Source organism: Aspergillus udagawae, assembly GCF_001078395.1.
Source record: "Aspergillus udagawae IFM 46973 DNA, scaffold_9, whole genome shotgun sequence".
Classification (NCBI taxonomy): Eukaryota; Fungi; Ascomycota; class Eurotiomycetes; order Eurotiales; family Aspergillaceae; genus Aspergillus; species Aspergillus udagawae.
The window spans coordinates 465,525-486,371 of record NW_025091272.1 but is presented as its reverse complement, the minus strand read 5'-3'; the positions used below and the strand labels follow the sequence as shown (position 1 = coordinate 486,371).

At 51.0% G+C, this 20,847-nt stretch overlaps 5 protein-coding genes across 5 annotated transcripts; 2 read left to right on the top strand and 3 right to left on the bottom strand.

Annotated features, from left to right (window-relative positions):
- Positions 1–2,686: 2,686 nt before the first annotated feature.
- Aud_010414 (uncharacterized protein) lies at positions 2,687–4,543 on the top strand (the record flags this gene model as incomplete). The annotated part of the gene is made up of 1 exon (XM_043295257.1): positions 2,687–4,543. One exon carries the CDS (start codon positions 2,687–2,689, stop codon positions 4,541–4,543), a length of 1,857 nt encoding a protein of 618 aa, XP_043151192.1.
- A 1,414-nt stretch (positions 4,544–5,957) lies between these two features.
- Positions 5,958–8,783, bottom strand: Aud_010413 (AP-1 complex subunit gamma; the record flags this gene model as incomplete). Its single annotated transcript, XM_043295256.1, has 5 exons — positions 5,958–6,053; positions 6,110–8,225; positions 8,289–8,477; positions 8,556–8,679; positions 8,774–8,783. The coding sequence occupies 5 exons, from the start codon at positions 8,781–8,783 to the stop codon at positions 5,958–5,960; spliced, it is 2,535 nt and encodes an 844-aa protein (XP_043151191.1).
- Positions 8,784–9,634: 851 nt separating this feature from the next.
- Positions 9,635–11,504, top strand: Aud_010412 (putative sterol o-acyltransferase (APE2); the record flags this gene model as incomplete). Its single annotated transcript, XM_043295255.1, has 6 exons — positions 9,635–9,753; positions 9,815–10,255; positions 10,307–11,008; positions 11,063–11,318; positions 11,382–11,423; positions 11,478–11,504. The coding sequence occupies 6 exons, from the start codon at positions 9,635–9,637 to the stop codon at positions 11,502–11,504; spliced, it is 1,587 nt and encodes a 528-aa protein (XP_043151190.1).
- Positions 11,505–11,967: 463 nt separating this feature from the next.
- On the bottom strand, positions 11,968–13,477 carry Aud_010411 (putative nucleotide-sugar transporter; the record flags this gene model as incomplete). The annotated part of the gene is made up of 3 exons (XM_043295254.1): positions 11,968–13,192; positions 13,263–13,339; positions 13,394–13,477. The coding sequence occupies 3 exons, from the start codon at positions 13,475–13,477 to the stop codon at positions 11,968–11,970; spliced, it is 1,386 nt and encodes a 461-aa protein (XP_043151189.1).
- A 908-nt stretch (positions 13,478–14,385) lies between these two features.
- Aud_010410 (uncharacterized protein) lies at positions 14,386–19,255 on the bottom strand (the record flags this gene model as incomplete). Its single annotated transcript, XM_043295253.1, has 4 exons — positions 14,386–15,804; positions 15,874–18,762; positions 18,821–18,923; positions 19,053–19,255. The coding sequence occupies 4 exons, from the start codon at positions 19,253–19,255 to the stop codon at positions 14,386–14,388; spliced, it is 4,614 nt and encodes a 1,537-aa protein (XP_043151188.1).
- Between the last annotated feature and the right edge of the window lie 1,592 nt (positions 19,256–20,847).

The following is a 20,847-nucleotide window of genomic DNA, read 5'->3' as shown; positions in this document are numbered from 1 at the left end:
GAATAAGGCGCAAGCCTACAGAAGCTCCTAAAAAGGAAAATCAAAGGGAATGACGAACCTGTTTCTGTCCTCCGTCCTGTGGGACGAGAGCCGAGGGGGGACCAGGTGGTCAGCCAATTCTAGACCGCGAGGGCAGCAACCACTTGCAATGGGTGAGGCAAGGTGCAGAGAGGCGGACCATTAAAAAACAGGGCATCTCGGCGATATGATTGGATCTGTAAGTCGACCCCGGCAAAGGCGAAGGCGATGGAACTCTGTCAACCTATGAGGAGGAGAGATCATTGGGCAAAGGTCGAGGATATACGAAGTGTGGCCAGTGTTGCAGCCAGTCAGTCACCAGCCGGCGCCAAAATACTAGTGCGGGGTTTTCTGTTCATCGCTCCCTTTGCAGGACATGGCTGCAACAGAGTCCTCTGAGAGGATAGCGGTGGTCAGACTGCATATTGGGGGTGTTGTCCCCTAGAAGCTGATTAGTTCATGTTCAGATAGCACACCATCCAGTCATGATGAAGCATGGAGGGGTACTCTGAAATTGCCCCGCAAGCCTTGGCTGATGACGGTTGCACTGCTGCTGGCTGGCTGCTCATCTGCCAAAGAATTGTCAGTACTGTACACCGAAGAAGGATCATCAGGATTAAGTGGGTTCTCAAACCGAAGAGGAGGTATTCCCATTTTCTGTTGTCCTGCAGACCTCCCCCCTTAAAGCTGGAACGAGGAACAGAGTTTATTCAATACTAGGCGAGGGCAAAATAGGGCGAGTAGAAGGCTCACGGCTGCTCTTATTGGCATAAAGGGTATGCTCTTCGTCAAATATACTAACTACTACTGCTTGCTGTTCACGGGGTGATAGTGATACTCCCTAGGATGGACATCTCCAACGACTATGTAGTGTAGCAAGCAAGCACAGGGCTGTTGCTGAGTCCCTGTTAGCGCACCGCATCGTCAATCATCCATCATTCTTTCCAGCCTGATTCATGGCTGAGTATTTGTATCACATCTGTTCCTGATTTCCATTCACTAGGACTGGTACCTGGAGCATCCTTCTTAGGATCTCTAGCAACCTCACTCTAGTCAATTGATTCTTTTTTGATATCAAACATAGGTGATTCTCTTCTAGACTAGCTATATATCACTTCATCCTAAGAATCGTCAAAGACCTTCTCCAATTGTCTACGTTGATTGTCATTATCATTACTACTATCTATCAACTGTCCTCCACTTCTTCGGAGTCTCCAACAGCCCAACTCTGAGCGACACCAAGCGGGTCCCTAAACGTGGTTTCACTTCGACCTCTACTTCTCCCCATCTTCGATACTAATTAATCGATCTATCCACTTGCCAGCTACTCCGCCCACCTTTTGACCGCTAATTCGAATTGAGATCATCCCTTCCCTGGCAACCAAATCAGCAAACGAGGAGAATCCGCTGGATACTTAGAAAGAGACGGCCCCGGGGACACGCTCACTCTTTTATGCGTGCGCTTTTCACTACTACATAATTCCTACCAGCAGCGCTGCATCTTCCAGAGTGCCAACATCAACACCATCATCGCATTGTCATTCTCATAATCATTTCACTAGTCTCGTATCTCATTCCAACCCAACCTGCAGAGGAAGCGTCCCGATTGAATTCTATTTGTTCCTCCACCTGTGGCATCATCCAGCGTCTTCCACCTCGCTTCTTCTTGACATATTGACAACGACAACAATTCCATCATCATCGTCACAACTAGAGTACACTCATTACTACTCACCTTATTCATCTTTGAGCTGTTCATCTATAATTCTGACTAAGAGTGGTGCCACTTCATCGACGTCGACAACCAAGCGTGGCGCAGTCCATCCTGTTCTTGTGGCCTTCAGTGTTTGGCCTCACCCCGTCCGATTCAAACTTTTTTCTCGTGCCTGTCCCTTTTTTGCCTTTTACTTGAATTTTTTCCGACTTTGGCATTATTATTGGCTATTATTCATCTTTCTTTGCACCAGCTAGTCCACTGCTTGTCTGGTTTGCCCCTCGGTTCACTGCTACAGTACCACTTTTGCCCCCTTCAACGGAGTATCTAACCAACAAATCAAACACCCTCTTCTACGACGACGAAGAATACCCTACGGAAATCCAAACCCAACTATCCCCCTGATTCAAGAGGTGGCTCCTTTTTTAGATTAGTTCTGTCTCTTCCAATCATTGTCTTTCTGGCTGTCGTGCTTTTTCAGGGCCGATTTCCTGTGGTTGTTCTTTTGCCTTGCTGTGTTCTTATTGCTGATCTCTCGCTTTCCCACCGCATATATTTCTCTCATACCAGATTACATGATCCTCTTGGGAGCATTCTCCCGTCTTCGCCGACATTCTTAGATGAATTGGTCGTGTCTTGTGCCAGGAAGCTGGATTAATGAGCCATTGATCGTCACGAGAACCCACGTCACGGTCGTCACCCCATCGCATCCGCCCACCTTATCCACCCGTACCTAGGTCGGCCCAGGTACACTCCCGTGCTTTCCCACCGCCTCTCGCCTCTTCCATACCGCCCCCTTGGTCTCTACCATTTTGCTTTATCAACTCAACCATATCGCCTCTGGTACATCAATTATTTTTCTTTTTCCTTCTCCGTCTTTATATTTTTTTTTTTTTTCATATGATCATTACACATTGTTGATGTTTGTCAACCGAATGTTGATTTCTTCACATAATGTTATCGACACCAGATATCGATCCATATGCTGTCCTGGGAGTTCAGAAGGATGCGACTCTCGCCGAGATCAAGTCCGCTCACCGGAAACTGGTTCTCAAGTGCCACCCGGACAAGGTCAAGGATGAGTCTCAACGCAGCAAAGCTCAAGAAGAGTTTCAGCAGGTACAGCAGGCCTACGAGCTTCTTTCCGACGAGACGAAGAGAACCAGGTACGATCAAAAGGTTCGTCTGGCCGAACTGCGGCGCGAAATGATGGCGCGCGAAGGTTCCGCTGGCGGATCATACCCATATTCGTCCCCGCGTGGTAGCGGTACCTCCCGGGAGTATCGCGACGGGCGATATTACGAAGAGAGAAAGCCGGCCGATGCGGCTTTCTTTGAAGATGATTATAGGTACTGCGAGGAGCCGCGCCCGATGTCCCGCAAGTACGACGAGTTCGAACGGCGACGACCACGAACGAAGACGACCGAGGAAAAGAAGAAGTCCAAGGCGGTTCCCCTCGATCATCTTCGCACGGCGAAAGATGCACCTCGCGACAGCGTTAAATCGACCCACACCACTCGGGCCAAATACCGTACCAAGGAACGGCGGCGGGAAGCTTACGAGAAGCATGAACGGGCGGGACCGTATTACGACTCCGAAGATGACTCCGAAGCTTCGGATTCCAGTGCATCGTCCATCTATGTGAAAGTCAAGCGCCCTTCTGAGTCCAAAAGGAATCGCGACTCATCCTCGAGAAAGACCAAATCGACTGATTCAAGCCGTCGCGCCGAGCGCGCACGGTACGATGACGAAGATAACTATTCCGATGCATGGGACTCGAAGCACGAGAAATTACACACAACCGCACAGGATTATATTCTTCGCTCCAAAGCTGTTCCCGTGGAAAGCGATCGGAGACGTCGGCTATCTCGTTCTCCCGAGCACGAGAAATTACACACAACCGCACAGGATTATATCCTTCGCTCCAAAGCTGTTCCCGTGGAAAGCGATCGGAGACGTCGGCCATCTCGTTCTCCCGTCCGCCACCATGGCTACGAGTCTGCGGACCCCGAGCCATCGTCTCGGCGTCCCGGCCGCTCAAGCCGTTCGAGCCGGGAAGATGTGCGCCCTTCAACATCCCGCAACGGATCCTACGAACATCTGGAGTCTCAGTCCCGCAGCTACGAGACCAAGAGACCCAGTATGCCAACGGCTGCCACTTCTCCGAGTATCAAGGTGTCCTCTAGCACGGTTCGGCCGTCTCTTCAACCTTCACGATCTGCATCGAGTGCACAGACTCATTCTCGTTCGAGACGAGAGCCTACTAGTCGGGTAGAACAAGTTCTCCTGAACATGGTTCGGCAATCGGTCAAGCCAAGGGGCGTGGAGAGATATGATTCAGGCTATTCGAGCCCCGGTACCCCAGAAATGGCGCCGGGGGATAGCCCTACCAAGACCTCCACGCGCTACAAGATCAAAGAGCAAGACACGGTTGTGGTCGAACCGGTCATGCCACCGCCGCCCACCAGCTCGTCGAGACACTCGAGAGCGTACTCACCGCCACGCGCAGAACGCTCTTCGACCTCGACTCGATCTGCACCGAAACCGGTACGGAGTAGTACTACCTACGCCTACCCTCCTGAACCGTCGTCTCGTCACGAGAGCACTCGTCCGAGTGCTTCTAGACAGTCTTCAACAAGACTTTTCGGCGAAGTCGAGCATAGCTCACATCCCAAGGAGAAGGACATCAAGTATGCCCGCGAAATCCGGCCCGAGCACATCGTCTACAGCACCCGAGATGCCTATTCTCGCCAGCACTACGACGAATATCGTCAGCCCCCGGCGCCACGGCGCCAATCCGCCTATGCTTAATGAATGCACGACTGCACGATAACGACAGAAACCACACCATGTTGCAGCCCTTTTTTTTTTTTATTTTATTATCATTTTCGCAATCTTGCAGCGGGGCGGTGAAAGTCCTTGCACAGCTCCATTCTAGGTGGCTCCATTTTCGCTGATACTCTAGACGCCATGGAACTCTCTTCTCTTATCCGATTCTATCTCATTATTGGCGGTGTGAGAGTTCAGTTTGGTCTTTATTATTCCGTCCCACTTTATCCTTCTTGCCTATACTTTTTTCCAGAGATCTCTTTACATGACACCATCACGCATGCGGTAGACTGGAATGCCAATCTATCCATAACATCGATTACATCACATTGTTGGCGTACGGACTGCTATTGAACTTTAGATGCATTTGAGCCGATATGATACTGAACTGGGGGGCACTACTGGGGAGCAAACAATGAATATCTATGATGACGATTAACGAATCACCTTGGGAGGAACAGAACAGCACTTATTACAACGACATACAGAAATTGAACACTGGTCAGTGGACCTGCTTCTACGATATCTTACTATCCCGTCCTTGAGACCCATAGACTTTGTAAATTCGTCATGTTGCGGTCAATCAAGAGACCTTTTGGGAAACTGTAAGGTTGGCTGGTGCCTGAGCGCCAATATATGACATCAATTCTGCGTTCTATTACCCCTCAGAGAGCAACAACGTTAAGCATGTGGATCTAAATTTTACCCCAGATTAATGATTCTGAATATGCAAGAGACAATGGCAATGACATCATATGGAATCATCCTGCTTTGCGTACATCTGAGGTTGTCTCCTGACCCGCCTCTCTCAACGAGCTTGACTGGCCACCAACAAGGAAGACAAAAGACAATTTTGTCTGCGGCAGTTAGGGGAAAACGCTCTTATTTTGATAAATCCTGTATTTCAGTCCCCGCGGCCAGAATTGATTCATGAACGTTGTACATTCAACATAACCATTTATATATATTATGTTTATTGATGCCCCAGTTTCTGTTGATTCTACGTTTTGTACTACAGTACCTCTCTAGGAATGATGATAACAATCTTGATCTGGTAGTTTGTCATACATATTTCCACTAAACCTCGCTGGCCACTGTCCCGACGTCTCAGAACACTGCTCATCATATTCAGTCAAATCCTAACGTGGATTGCAATGGGCGAAGCATTTACAACGAATCAAGTAGATCACATGGTAAGAGAAGAGAACCACAAATGGAAGGGTATGTGTGTAATCGAAAGTAGGCCAGAATTCCAATAGAAAAAGAGTATAGTCTTGCCCACCAACAATTGAACATGCTAGAGGATGCTGAGGAAATGCCTTTCGGAGGTATTAATGCGTCAATATTTGATGTGCCTGTCTTCTATAAACATGAACCCAACGTATCCTGCTGCTCATCAAGGCTCGGACCAGTCGACCTGATCCGTCACCGATTCTGACCCGTCTTTTGAGTATGTAACACGGAGACGAAGGCGGAGCTTGGGTGGGAATGCCTATGATGATATTGTTAGCTATGAGCTGACTTGTCCCAAAATGCGGGTAAACTTACACCACTGAGCGCTGCAATCTTTAACATCTGCACGCCTTCGTCTCCCGCAGATAGCTCGGATTTGTTGATCGCGCTAAGTTGAAGCCGTTGACTTTTGGGCACCGCGGCTTGTAACCCGACGTTGGAGAATTGACTAAAGTCGGACATGTTGCGGAATCGCGCCTGGACCTGTGCATTTCCGTTGCCGCCCCGCTGCACCTGCAAAGTAAGGGTAAGGTCGTTCTTGTTGTACGCTGTATGAACCGCTGCGGCCGATGGGGATGGTGCTGGGGATGGGGCGGATCCAAGTCCTCCAAGTATATCCACAGATGCGGATGCCGGCTCCGCTGGGCGTGGTGAGGGGGTCGCTCCGTTTGATGAACCGAACAGGTCCATGATGGCGCTCGTGTTGACTGATTGGCCAGGTGCGTGTGCCGCCTGGGGAGCGGGCGAAGAGATGCCAGAGTCTCCACCGAGGATGTCCGCAAGTAGGTCTGCGGTGTTTTGAGATCCATTGGCTGCCGGGCTCGTTGCTGGAACATCGGCGCCACCCATGAGATCGACGAGCAGGTCCTGCTCGGCCTGCTTGGCAGGCTTCTTCGACTTGTCTTTGAGAAGCTTACTCTGGCGCTTCTTGCTGGGAGCGCCAAGGACTCTCTGTTCCTCGCGAATCTCGGGAGGTGGCATCCGTTCCAGCACACCTCTGCGAATTTGATCGTAGCCGAATAGGTTGGTGTACTCGACTGCGCGCTGTTGAATCTCCACGCTCAGATCGGCGGTCCGGCTGTTGAGGAAGCGCCGGAGACGCTCTATCTGCGCAGGGTCTGTCATGCGCACGGTGAGCTTCATCGACGCCGTCGTGATATACTCAACCACTGTCTGTGTTGCGTAGGTGCTGTTGAGAATATTGTTGAAGAGGTCAACAATGTCGCTTTCCTTGATCTCCTTGACGAGTTCCTCCTCCTCATACTGACCACCACGGAGCAAGCTGTCACCATATTCACCAATGACCCAAGTTGCCGCAAGCGTCAAGCCTTCCTGAGAGATATCCTCTTTCAGGGATGTGTAGAGCTTTTGCACGCAGTACGTCTGCAGTTCCGGCGTGGTGGCGATCAAGCGCACAAAAGACGACAGGATTTGTTCCTTGACGTACGCACCGGCCAGCTTGAGAACACGCAGAATGGTGTCGACATGCCAGCGCTTGTTAGGGGCGTAGCGATCAGCAGCGATACCAATCTGGGTTGTCATGGCTGGTTTGAACTCATTGTCGGCACCCTCTAGGAAAGCGAGCAGTTCCCGGACGAGGACACGCACGTTCGACTCGTTGATCAGCATGAAGCTCAGGTCGAGGGCACGTCGCCTGATGCTGATATCCGGGTCACGGAGACATTCCAGGATGGTGTTGCGGTGTCTCTGAACAGCATTGGGCTCGATCGCTACCACCTTATTCAGGGTATTGAGTGCAACGTAACGAATGTTGTTATCTTTGTTGGAGAGGAATTTTCCAAGAATATTGACACCCAAAACCCGCAAACCAGAGTCGGCCTCAATGTCAAGAATGGTGAGGACGGCCTCGTAAAGAATAGAGTTGCCCACATTTTTGGTGGCATCGGTGTTGGTAGCCACCTGGGCCAGAATGTCGTTGATCAACTCGCTGGTTGCCGCATCTCCTCTTCCGAGTACTTTCAACAAGCGCAGTATCTTAACCTGAAGGAACGGGTCCGTGATGCCTGAGACATCGTGCTCGGGAGCGTAACCGGAGGTCGTCAGTCCCTTCAAGGCCCGCACAAGACCGGGGACCAAGGGCCGGAACATCTCAATCACGCCCTCTTGCCCTTCCTCGGCCTCCTCCGCCTCGCACATGTCTATTACCAGGGTCAAACCGCACAACAGCACGCCGTGGTTTCGATCGGACAACAAGGCCTTGGCCTTCTCCAAGAAATGTTCCTGCAAGTCTGGCACCTTACGGCAGATACGCATGGCACATAATGCTGCCTTTCGCCGGATGTAGGGATTGGCTGTGGAGAGGAGGGACTCGACTTCGGTGAACAGATCCCGAGACATCTCGACGGAAGCGATGTTACCCAGGGCGCATAGCGCGAGACCGACGATATACTGGTTAGAATGGTTGAGATCACTGAAATCCTGTCAGCCAGGACACTTCACAAAGCAGCAAGCAGTTGTCGAGACGAAGACCCACTTCTTCAATGAGTTGGTCACCAATGTCAACACTTCCTGGTTCTCATCCAGGAGCAGCATGGTACCCAGGTACCCCAGCCGCTTGTCGGCGAATCGATGGGACGCCAACAGTTTCAGGCATTCGATCTGACCAAAGTGCGTTCGTTCCCCAAGGGTGAAAAGATACAGTAGTTTGGCGACATTGTTTCTCCTGCAAGCATCATATATGAGCTGGTTGTCCGACGGAAATCACAAGGTGCTGGTGTATGGTGCAGTGTATAATGCTGACCGGACTCCCGAATCATGGCTCTCTTCTCTGAACGACGCACGAATAGCGGCACTTTCTTTCTGAATCACTGCTCGTTCATCGGCAATCGTTTTGGCCGATCGGACATTCCGTATGAATTGTTTGACTGTTTCGAGCCCGCATGTGCGGTGACGAATTGATTAGTGATTCGGTCGCCAGCTCAAAGGGGGTGGGGTGGTTCACAGAGGGCAAACACATACGGGATGTCATGGCGGTCGCAAGGACCCCCGAACGGGGAGGAAGATAGGAGGATATAGGGGGTTGCGACGATTAGAGAAGAGACAGGGAAATTGAGAAGAAGAGAGGGCGGCGAAGAAACCTGTCCACGCACTACCCGGGAGTAAATCGATGAATGGATGTCGACGACTTTCTTTGATAGCTGCCCTTCTAGTTTGGCATGTCGAGCCTCTGCCGTCCTTTGCTCGATCTGGCACTCTTGGCAACCTCTTGTTCGGGCTTAGCGTCCCTCATGCCCTGCTTGAGTCACGTGATTACGGGCCCCGTGATATGCTCTCTTTGGCAGCCTTCGTGGTCAGGCATCAACTTGACAGGACATAATACACATGTATTGTAAAGGCAATACCGGAGATCGGCCGACGGCAGCTCCGTGGGTCCGACCAAGACACCGGATGCATATGTATGCATCGACATACGAATACGGCGGACGGCTCCGGCTCGGTGGCTTACTGGCGATGGCCGTGAAGCTATGACGTGCACCCTGGCTGGTTTGTTAACGCCTCTCTACTTCTCAGTACCTATCCAGATGTCCCTTGTGCCTTGGAAGTCCGGTCGATCCGCTAGAACGGTTCTTGGATGCGAATAATCCCTCCTTTTCCGTGTTGTTCGTTGGTCCCTGCGCAGATCATCAGCCTTACTCAAGTTTCGAACGCCCAACAGTGGTTCATGATAGGATCCACAGCAATACACATGACACATATCGTCAATTTCTCTTTCCATCAGGTTCCGAACTCTGATTATATATAACGCCCTTCATAACCCTTGCGGGTGATGTGAAAACGATATCGATGTGAACTTCGTTACTCTTGGCCCTCGTCACCAGGATGTCCACTGCTATCTTACAACGCAATGGCAATGGGTTGCCTCGAGCGCGCGCGGTGAAAAAAGCCGAGGAGGGTGTTACGACACCCACGTTAGACAGAATAGCATCTGTTGATTCAAGGTTGGTAGGACTTATGTCAAAGGGAACCTGAACTAGACTTGTGCTAACTTTTTTCGTCAAGTGGTCGCTCAACCCCCATCTCCGACGATGCGCCCCCCTCGGCGCAATCGATATCCAGCGCCAGGAAACAGGCGCGAGCTCGGACTCGCTTGTTCTACACCATCAATTATACTCCTCGAGTATCGCATTTTGACCCCAGAAGCGACCATCACAATTTTCGCGGCTTCTTCACCCTGTTCTGGATTGCGCTGTTCATCATGGTGGTTACGACTGTGCTGCGGAATATCAAGGATACTGGTTACCCATTGAGAGTGAAAGTGTGGGGCCTGCTGTCAGCAAATGTGTGGGAATTGGGTCTCAGCGACCTCGCGATGGTTGTCAGCAGTGCGCTCGTCGTGCCGCTGCATCGTCTCTTTAGGAGCAACGGTTTGCTGCGGTGGGGGCGAGCTGGTATGATTGTGCAAAGTCTCTTCGAAGCAATATGGCTTGTGCTGTGGATCAAGTGAGTGCGCTAAGCTTCAGCCGAATGCCTGGATCCTAACAAAGTCTCTAGCTGGCCTTTCATGATGCACTGGACCTGGACAGCCCAGGTTTTCCTGACTTTACATACCCTTGTCTTCCTGATGAAGATGCATTCATATGCGTTCTACAATGGACACCTAAGCGAAACCGAGCGTCGACTGGCCTCTCTGGACAAGCCTGGTCCGGTCTCACTCGATGCAGCGGTCAGATACCCAGACCCGGAACCTAGCGGACACCCGACACACCCGCGAAGCGGCCATACACGATCTAAATCAGTCGAGGAAGTGCGCGAGGACCTGGCATCAGAATTGACTTCACCCCTGGGACGTGTGACTTATCCACAGAACCTCTCTCTCACCAACTACATCGACTTTATTTTCTGCCCGACGCTCTGCTATGAGCTGGAGTACCCTCGGAACAAGAACAGACAATGGACAGAGTTGGCCGCCAAAGCTCTAGCCGTCTTCGGTTGCATTTTCCTCCTAACGCTGACGAGCGAGGAATTCATCGTCCCTGTACTGAGCGAGGCCAGTGTCCAACTACACGTGGTCCACGGCGCCTCCGAAAAGGCCTTGATCCTGGCCGAGACAATCAGCATGCTCCTGTTCCCATTCATGATAACATTCCTACTAGTCTTTCTGGTCATCTTCGAGTACGTGCTCGGCGCATTTGCAGAGATCACCCGCTTTGCCGACCGCCAGTTCTACTCGGACTGGTGGAACTCCTCTGACTGGTACGTATACAAGCCCTGCTAACAGTAACGCGATCTAACCGGCGCATTGTGCAGGCTCGAATTCTCCCGCGAATGGAACATCCCCGTGCACCACTTCCTCCGCCGACACGTCTACTTCCCTTCGCTATCATACTTCTCCCAGCCCGTAGCCATGTTCATCACGTTCCTCGTGAGCTCCGTCTTTCACGAGCTCATCATGAGCTGCATCACCAAGAAGCTGCGCGGATACGGCTTCCTAGCTATGATGCTCCAGATGCCCATCGTCGCCGTCCAACGGTCGCGATTCTTCCGCGGGAAGAGGACTCTCAATGTGAGTTCCCTATCCTTCTTGATCATGCAATCAGCTTGCTAACTGCGTCTTGGACATGTGCAGAACGTCTTCTTCTGGCTATCTATGATAACGGGGCTGTCTATGGTGAGTCCTGCCTCATCCCTACCGCCGGTAGATGCATACGCTGACGTTGTCCAGATGTGTGCTCTGTATGTCCTGGTTTGATCTGAACAATGTACACTGAGGTGGGTAGAATAGCGCGTTTTGGTTATACTTGTACTATAGTGTAGTAGATTTGGTTATATACCCTCGTATTGCAGGTGTTATGAGTATCCAACTTGATAGATTGTAATTCGTAGTCCAGACTCCGTAGTTGACAATGCAAGTCTTACTCCGCCTTCTCTTATTCTGGTTGTAACCAAAGCATAGCTACATAGAAGTGGGCAAGATACGGTTTCCAAAATGCGATGCTGAGACATCGGTCTCGTATGACAACCCACTGGAAGTGTCAATGTCGACAACTGTATCTATTAACCAAAATGAATGCGCGGCACACCTAAGCCCAAGGACAGAAGCAACCAGATTGAACACCACCTTCAACGCCCGGGCCGAGCCAAAATTGTCCTAAACGAAGAAACCAAGGGAACATAGTGATGCAGTCAATGACGTTCGCCCATCCCTCCCTGAGTTAAATGTGCTCAATAGGCTCCTCAGGCAGCAGAATCTGCCTCTCCTGCCTATCTCGGGGAAGACATGCTTTGAGAGGGGGACGGATGATATCATTAAACAAAAAAGTTCCGTAGACGAGAAGTGCAAAGCCCAGGACTTGCAGCCACTTGAATGTTTCCCAGCCGAGGGCGAGCGAAACCAGCCAGATGAAGAGAGTCCGGCAGGTGTCGATCGTACTGCGGGAGGTGGCAGATACGGCGTGGGTGACTGAAAGGCCAAAGAAGTTGAAGCCTCTATGAGAGAACGACAAATTAGCCTCTTGTACTCGGAAATATGGGAACGCAAAGACAGAGGTCTTAAGAAACACGAACCCAATGCTAATCATAATCAGGATGCTCGCCATGGCGATGTACTTGTGAGAGAAGACTTGACGCCATCCTTCTTTGGCGTCAAAATAGCCGTAGCGACCGGCTTCCGTCCGTCCTACGGTCAGGTACAGAATGATAGAAGCAATGACAGTAATGGAAAAACCGAACACACCCTCCCAGCCAACCACCTGAAGAGGATCCATGGCGTAGTTCTCGAGAATCCACTCCTCCAGCACGAACTGTGAGGCAGTGAAAATCTGTGCCGCTGCAATCAGCAGCACACCAATGACAGCCTTGATCGCTTCTGGAGTCTTTGCAAACTCCCGAGCTTCCATCACGGCCCGAGTGGCAATTGCAAGAGTGCCGTCCCGTGAGATATCATGCCCTTGGTCCTGGCTGAAGAGTGCACCGGCAAGTCCTACCAAGGCGACACCAAGGACTACTACGAACAGTGCAATCCACTGGTATAGGAACAACTTCCGACGGAGAAACAGGACGCTGAACAAACCGACAAAAAGAACCAATGCTCCACGCGTCATTTGGTAGATGCTGGCCGCCACGAAGAGCAGACCCACGTTCATCAGAGTCGTACCCGCGATATCGCAGCACGCCGGGGCAGCGAGAAGTAGGATCAGACGTCCACTGAGGTAAACCCGACCTCCAGCATCAGTGCGCTTGGGAGTATGGTTAGATGCATCAGGACCGTCAATCGTATGGTCCTCCTCATCGCCTATGTCATCGGGGTGGACGGGATTATACCCACCCGCAAGGAGAGGCGAAGAATTGGGCGACAGACGCGGATATATAAACGATTGGTAAACGTATGAGGCGAATATTACGAGCCAACAGCCCATTTCTCCAATAAACATCTGAACACTATCATCGTTACGGTACTGAATTAGCATCGATTGTGTAACATAGTGGATACAGGATGGGGGAAACCCACGTCTGGACGACCGGCTGCTCGAAAGTATGCCGATATTTAGGGTCTGGAGAGTCGCAGTTCCGCACACATTGCATATCCTTTCAAGTGGCATTAGCTAAATATAAAGGGCAGAAAGACTTCCGGTATCAGACCTGGAACTTATTGAGGATTGTATTGCAGACCCCGGTCACGAGCATCATCGTGACCAGAAACGGTATCAAAGCCCGACTAGCCATCTTGCACCTGTTAGGAGGTAGTTATAAACAAAAAGAGAATATGTACTGTGTATACGATATCCAAAGCTTTCGACGATGATAGCTAGCTATGAGCTGAGGCAATTCGATAATGACAAGGGACTCATGAAAGATAATCGAGGCTTGATCTCCGATATAATCGATCCAGCGAAATTTCAGAGACCGTAAATAAATGGAAAATCGCAATCGCAATCACAATCACAATCACAATCACAATCACAATCACAATCACTTATTGAGCACCATTCGGGGCCACAGAGGAGAGATCAATGAAGAGAACAAAGGGCGGAGGCGAGTGAATGCGCGAGTGACGGAGGTGGTGGAGACGGGGGAGGCTTATCAGCTCCCTATCAGTTACATGTTACTTAGTTACATATCAGCATGATTATATCAGCAGCTGATCAGCCGGAGTCTTAAGTTGGCTTGGCAGTGTCCAGGTGCAGAGGCACATGACTTGTATTATATGACTCTGGCATACTGCTAGGTATCTTCATGGACGGAGGATCTAGGACACACCAGGTTGAAATTGGATAATATTCATAATATTAGGAAGATTATTGCAAATACCCAATATGTCTAACAAGGAACGCTCGCAAGCCTTTCCCCTATCCCAGACAACTGACAAGAAGTCCCCCTCGCTTTTCCCAGATTTTGTCACACCAGATAACGCCATGGCTAATCTAACCAGATCGACAAGATGAAAATGGCACAAGAAAACAGAAATCAAACCCACAAGACAATGTGGGATACCCAGCACGATAAAGCCGACTGTGGAAAGCAAACCGGAGCCTCCCGTTCTCGGGCCGTGCGTTAATGTACACATAAATCATTCCTATTTACGCCAGGTAAACGAATATCGCGCAATTCAGCTGCGAAGTGCCATCTTTCCCTTACATGGCATAGATGGCAATGCCATTGTCGTCAACGGTCATGGCCCCGTCCTTCAGGTCAGCTGCATCCCAATCGAAACTCTCCCAGGAGTCATTAACCGCGAGCCCGTCTTCAAATCGTGAAGGAACATTGATCCAGTCCATTGGGATCCAGCTGTCTTCAGAGACATCGAACTTGCCGCTAGCATCCTGGATCTTTGGAACCTCGCTATCCTTTGGAGTCTGCGTAGCAACGCCAGTTTCGACAGAGTCAGGAGTATCCTCAGACTGGGCATTGGCAAACATTTCTGGGTTAATGAACTCATCCATAGATCCAAAGCCAAATCCTGAATCGGCGCCGAAATCCATGAACGTATCTTGAATTGCCTCGAGAGAGATGGTGCTATCTGCCCAAGGATCCTTAGTAACTGCAGCAGGAGGTGCAGACTGATCCACCGGCTTTACGGCTTCCTTCTTACCATCCTTGCTCGGGCTTGGCTTGAGCGCCGACGAGGTGGGAACTTTGGCCGCAGTTGTAAGAGGAGTCTGCTGAGTCGAACCAGGAGAAGCGGGCTTAGTGCCGGGGAGTCCGGGCGTGCGACCCACACCGGTAGTACTAGGAGCGATCGCTTCACCTTTGACTTCATGCTTGGCGGAAGACGGAACGATACCGGTGGTAGTAATGTCCTTCGTGAGATCCTGAGGTTGTGTTCCTTCTTCATCCTTCACAAGGCTGGTGTGGAAGCATTCAATAGCGAACTCGAGAGGATCGTTGATCGGCTCCTCCACCTTGTGGCTTTCTTCGACATGTTTATCAAGTGCGTCCTGAGTCGCAAACCCGAGGTGGTGATGCTGACACTCAATGACGCTGCATTTGAATGGGCCTCCCAGGACTGGAGCAGCTGTTTTAGCATCAGGCACGGCCTGCTTAGCCGCCTGCAACTTCGAGACTGGCGTGCCAGGAGCTTGACCTTGGGTTGGAGTCCCACCAGGGTGAGACTGCTTCCTCTTCTTCGAAGGAGGAATCTTCAACTTCTCGGGCGGAATGCTTCCCGGGCCGTAAGCATGCGGGACGCCCTGGGGAGATGGCGCTCCAAAAGGTGGCTGCGGCACTGCAGAGGTTGCCGAAGCAGCCTGGCTTGAGGCTCTTCGGGCTCGCTGGAGAGCCTCTTCCTGTTGTTGAAGCTGCTGCAAGTTACTTGCGTTTAGAGCAGGCATATTGTTCTGATTGGGCTGCGGCATGGCAGAGGATCCTTGTGGCACACTACTCGGCCGCTGACCAGAAGGTTGATTTTGCTGCTGGTTCACCCGGGTGATCATAGCGTGGAACAGCTTCCTGATATAATTGATGGTGCCGGTAAGATACTCTGGAGCAATGGTAAACTGGTCATTGATCGTCCAGTCCGGGCCGGGTTTAAATTGCCTCATTAATTGTATACGCTACATTAAAAATCGAGTTAGTATGTAAATTCCGGGAGGAGCGAAATTCAGGGACGACTGCGGACATACCATTGCAAGTAAACTGCGAACGTTCTTCTCCTGGCCGGGGATTTTTGAGAACCATTGGGCAAGAGTGTCCATTCTACCAAGCATGTCGGTGCATTCACGAAGTTGTTGGGTCATGGCAGCTTTCTGCTCAGGCGAAAGGGCAACTGGTTCCGCTGCAGGCGCATTCTTCGCGATATCGTTGTAGAGTTGTCGAATCTTCTCGGGTAGGTTGTTCCATGCTTCCTCCGCCGCTGCTCGACTGATCGGAACCCGTTGTTGACCTTGTTGTCTGCGCATTTGCGCCAACTGCATGCGTTGCTGAGGGGTCATTGCAGCCAGTTGCTCGGGCGTAATAGCCATATTTGGTCTAGAAGGCGGCGCCGATACTCCTCCTTGAGTAGTAGCTGACTGGGCTGTCTTTGGGACCGGTGCTGCTTGGGCCTCTGTAGGCTCTTCAGCGGCTGATTTGCGCTTCGTGCCTTGTTTGGGGGCGGATCCCTTCGTGCCCTTCGCAGCCGCCGTATTTGGAGCCTTGGCAGCCTGGTTTTGTTGGTTTTGCTGTGGGGTGGACTGCTGAGGACCCTGCTTGGCCTGAGAAGTGGTAGAAGGCCCGGTCAATGGAGGTTGTTGCACCGTTTGGTTCTGCTGGTTTTGGTTCATACTCTGCGCGGCTAAAGCCTGGGCTGCTCGGTTCTGGGCCGCTTGCATCAGTTGTTTCTGCCTGTTCCGAAGGATAATTTCGCGGAGCTGGTCGTCGGAGTAGTTGGCCACTTGAGCACCCAACCGCTGGCGAGCCATTTGGATTTCAGTGGCGGTGACCGGCCGCAACGCTGGCATGTTCATTGGTACCTGCTGCTGGCCCGCCTGGAACGCTTGTGGATTCACAAACGGCTGAGGCTGTCCCTGAAAAGACATCATCTGACCCCAGTTGCCTTGGCCATTCTGATCCATGTTACGGACGGCTCCTTCTTTCCCCTGAGCTACAATCTGGGCAAGATGTAGCTTCTGCAAAGTCATGAGCTTTTGCAAATCAACTCCCCCAAGAGCTTGCGGATTTGCAGCCACCCATTGTTTCAACTGACCCCAGGTCTTGATATGCTTCGGGACAGGGGAAACCATATTCGGGTTGTTAGCAAGGATCGCAGGAGGGAACTGGATGCGATCCATCTCCTTGACCTGATCAGGCGTCATCTCTATGCTCCCACTCTGCTGCCGCAGAAGTTGAAGCTTGTACAAGTCGTGCTGCCTCTGTTGCTGTTGCTGTTGCCGTTGCTGAGCCGACATCTGCTGTCCCGCGAGCATCTGATTGGGCAATTGTGCACCGTTCATTCCGGTGAGTTGCTGTTGCAGTCCGAGAGACGCTCGCATGTTCTGATTATTACCCATCTGGTTGTTCACCATCTGCTGATTCTGACCGGCTTGCGACAAATTCTGCTGCATGGGCAACGGTTGCTGACCAGCATTCGCTCTTGCGAGAGCTTGATTGTTTGCGAGAGCACGACGCTGCTGGTTTAAAAGAAAAGCATTAAGGTGTTCAGGAGTCATTTGAGCAAGCTGTTCGTGTGCCGCAGGTGGTAGACCAGGAGGGATCTGGGGTCGACCTTGCATTCCGGGCTGTCCAGCAAGACCCTGCACGCCATTGGGCTGTTGTCCCATCCCGGGAGGCCGCGACGGCGGCCGGACTTGAGCAGCCACCTGCCCTGGGGACATCTGCCCAGGCGGCATGGGACGGTTCAACATCGGCATAGCGGGACTTTGAGATAGTTGTTGCTGCATCTGTGGATTAGCCTGGCCTGCTTGCGATATCGCCATTTGCGCTTTCTGGGCTGCTTGAGCTCGTGCTTGCGCTTGGGATTGCGCTTGGGGCTGAGGCTGGAACTGTGCTGCCTGCTGACTTCGATCCTGCTGAACGGTCTGAGGGTTCTGCAGGTGCTGTGCCGCGAGAAATTGAGGGCTGATAGAGGCGCCATTGAGGTTGGCCTGACCTCCTTGACCCATCTGCTGGCCCACTTGGAACATGTTCTGAGGAGCAGTGTATGGCTGTTGGTTCATTTGGGTAGAACTGGCAGGCACCACGAGTTGACCTGCTTCTTGGGAACGCAACCCATCCGCTTGCTGGCCCTGGATATTTTCGACGTTGCCGATGAAGGACGACGGATCAAGGCTTTGTTGGCTGCCCATGGGAAATCCCGAATTGCGCTGAAAGGTCATCATGTTCTGAAAGATTTGTCGCTGCTGAGGATTCATCATGGGATCCGTCATCATGGCCCCGTTAGGGTCGACACCTGCGCTCTGCGCTCGTGCCATTTCCATGCGGTTTCGTTTATGTCTTCTGAGTTGATTCAAAGCCTGGCAACGGAAGAAGTACGTGATTGGATCCATGTTCTTTCTGGTAAGGTATTGTCTTTGTTCCGGTGTCATATTCTGTAGGTTCATGCGAATCTTCTCCATATCTTCCTGGGGCGTTTTGGCAAGGATCTGATTGGCTATCCGACAGACATGTTCGTATTCTTGAGCTGAGAGAGTATTGAGATCGTCAGGCAGGGAAGCATTGCCGCCTGGTCGTTGTTGCGCACGCTGCTGCTGGAGCATAGCCTGATTCTGCTGCGACTGTTGCTGCTGTTGCTGTTGTGACTGCTGCTGCTGTTGCTGTTGCTGTTGCTGTTGGCGCTGTTGAATTGCAGCTTGTTGGGTGGGATCGTTGATGCCAATAGGCATCTGCTGCTGGCCTGGCATTGGAGATGCCTGCACAGGTCGGTTCAATTGCTGAGGAAATCCATTCTGCCCTACCCCAGGCATACCCGCTGCGGGCCCTTGGGGCATCATCCCATTCTGCATGACCGCGGCTTGTCTTGCTCTAGTGTCTCGTATGTGGATTAACTTCTCGTTGCATTCCTTGTCGTAGTCGGCCTGTGAATAGATTCGAGATTAGATTATCTGTGAGGATGGGCGGGATTGAAAAACTGACTTTTTCCCTGGCGTCTTTGAATGCTTTCTGCTCAAAGCTCATCGCAGCTTGGGCCGCGCTCTGAAAATCAATTCGAGGCTGAATCAACCGAAGGGACGTGATCCTTGTTGGACAGAAGAGTTAGCCCAATAAGATGCGAAGAGAGACAAAGAAAACAGTAGAATAGTAGCGCATGAATAACATATGGCCCTTAAGCAGTAAGTGAGGGGAAGAGCAGAAGCTTAGCACTTACATCTGATAGACCTTGACAGCTCGGTCTTTAATCGGAACTTCCGCCCTCCAACCGTTGAAGGGACCCTGGGCTTGGAGCGCCTGAGCCACCTGGTTCATTATAACCGATGCATTTTCATTTCTCTGCGGCATCTGCGTCTGGCCGTGCGGATTGGCTCCGCCAGGCATGCCCCCGCCAACATTGGGGAAGTTTGCGGGATTCATGACTGCAGCCCCGTCAGAGGGGATCGGCGAGCAATCCGCGAAAGCTTTCCTGTCTCGCCAGCATTCGCTGGTAAATCCAAATAATCCTCACACAATGCAATGTCTTTCTTTGTCGAATCGCGAGGGTTTTCGGAGAGCTTCTTCGGGGAGATTGAGTAGTTGACAGAGCTTCCAGGTGTGAATGGAGAAAATGATAAGGATACAAAAGGGTCTATGATGTATGACCGCTGAGAGGTAGACTGGAAGCAGGATCGAAGGCAAAGAGATATCGTAAGATCGTTGCAAGTGATAACAAGGTATGTAGGCTTGAGGAAAATTGAGAGAGCGTATATCCTGGGACCAACGTAGCGGAGAAATCGAGGCGTTTGGGCACCAGGTTATCAGTCGATGGGATTCGCTGGCAGAAGTCGGAAAAGTATCTTGGGGGGGAGGAATGACACCAGCGCCGATAAAGGATGGGGCCAGTGACAGGGATGTTGCGACAACGTCGCTTGCAGAATATCGTCTGAATGGAAAGGTAGAGGTCTCTGGCCGACAACAAGGGGGTCAGAGGAGTCGAATGAGGATGATAATAATGATAATAGTAATAATTGAAGGAAAAAGAGAGAAAGAGGGTCTCCTAGAGGTGAGTAACCACGAAAATTAGGATGAATCTCTGCGCAAAAAGGACTCAGGTACGAAGTATAAGAGAAAAGAGGGGGTATTTTTCAGACAGAGGATGCGAAAACGAAGAAAAGAAAAGAAACGATAAGAGAAGAAGAAGAGGAAAAGGAAGAATGTAAGAGCAGGCGAACAATGCGTGTTCAGTGGTGTGGAATAATAACTCCAACAGTCAATTGAAATGAAATAATGGACGGTCGGGGATGAAGATCTGGAGGAGGAGGGTGGTTGTTTGGTGGTGGTGGTGGGCTTACCGTAGCTGTCTGGTGGCGTGGATGATATGATGGGTCGTCAGCTGGAGGAAAATGATGGGAGGAATTATTACCCAGATAGAGGTAAGAAGTTCAGAGAATCAACTTCTTTCTCTTTTTCTTCTTATTCCTCGACAAAGAATGTATTAAGAAGAGAAATCGAGAGGAAGAAGAAACAGTCGAAGGAAGGAAAAGACAAGAGGGCTGTGAGAAGGGAACCTTCGATTGGACCAGCGAATATGAAGCTCATAAAATGAAGAACAGTTTAGGAAAGAAAACGATGGTGGAGCAGCCTAACAAGGGAGGAAACAGTCCAGAAACTGAAGCTGATGATCCTCGTAGTGGTACTAATAATTACTGACAGACTTTGGAGGCTCACTAGCTGAATAGTCCATAGTATTTAGTCTACTCAGGAGTATCATCCTAGACAATTCTTCATCCTGCGGCTACGAAATAATAGATTAGAAGTCCGTAATCTACCCAAGTCCTACCTAATAGACAATTACCTATGGGTTTTGGCGGTACTACGAGAGGACTAAGTGGCCACTAACAAGGTACTAGACCCTTCAGGCGTTTTGGGATTTGACCCAAAAGACCCAGAAAGTTTTAGTTGACGGGAGCGGATGATGGACCCAGCACTACCTTGGCTACTAACTTACTAGTTAAGTCAGTTAGTCAGTT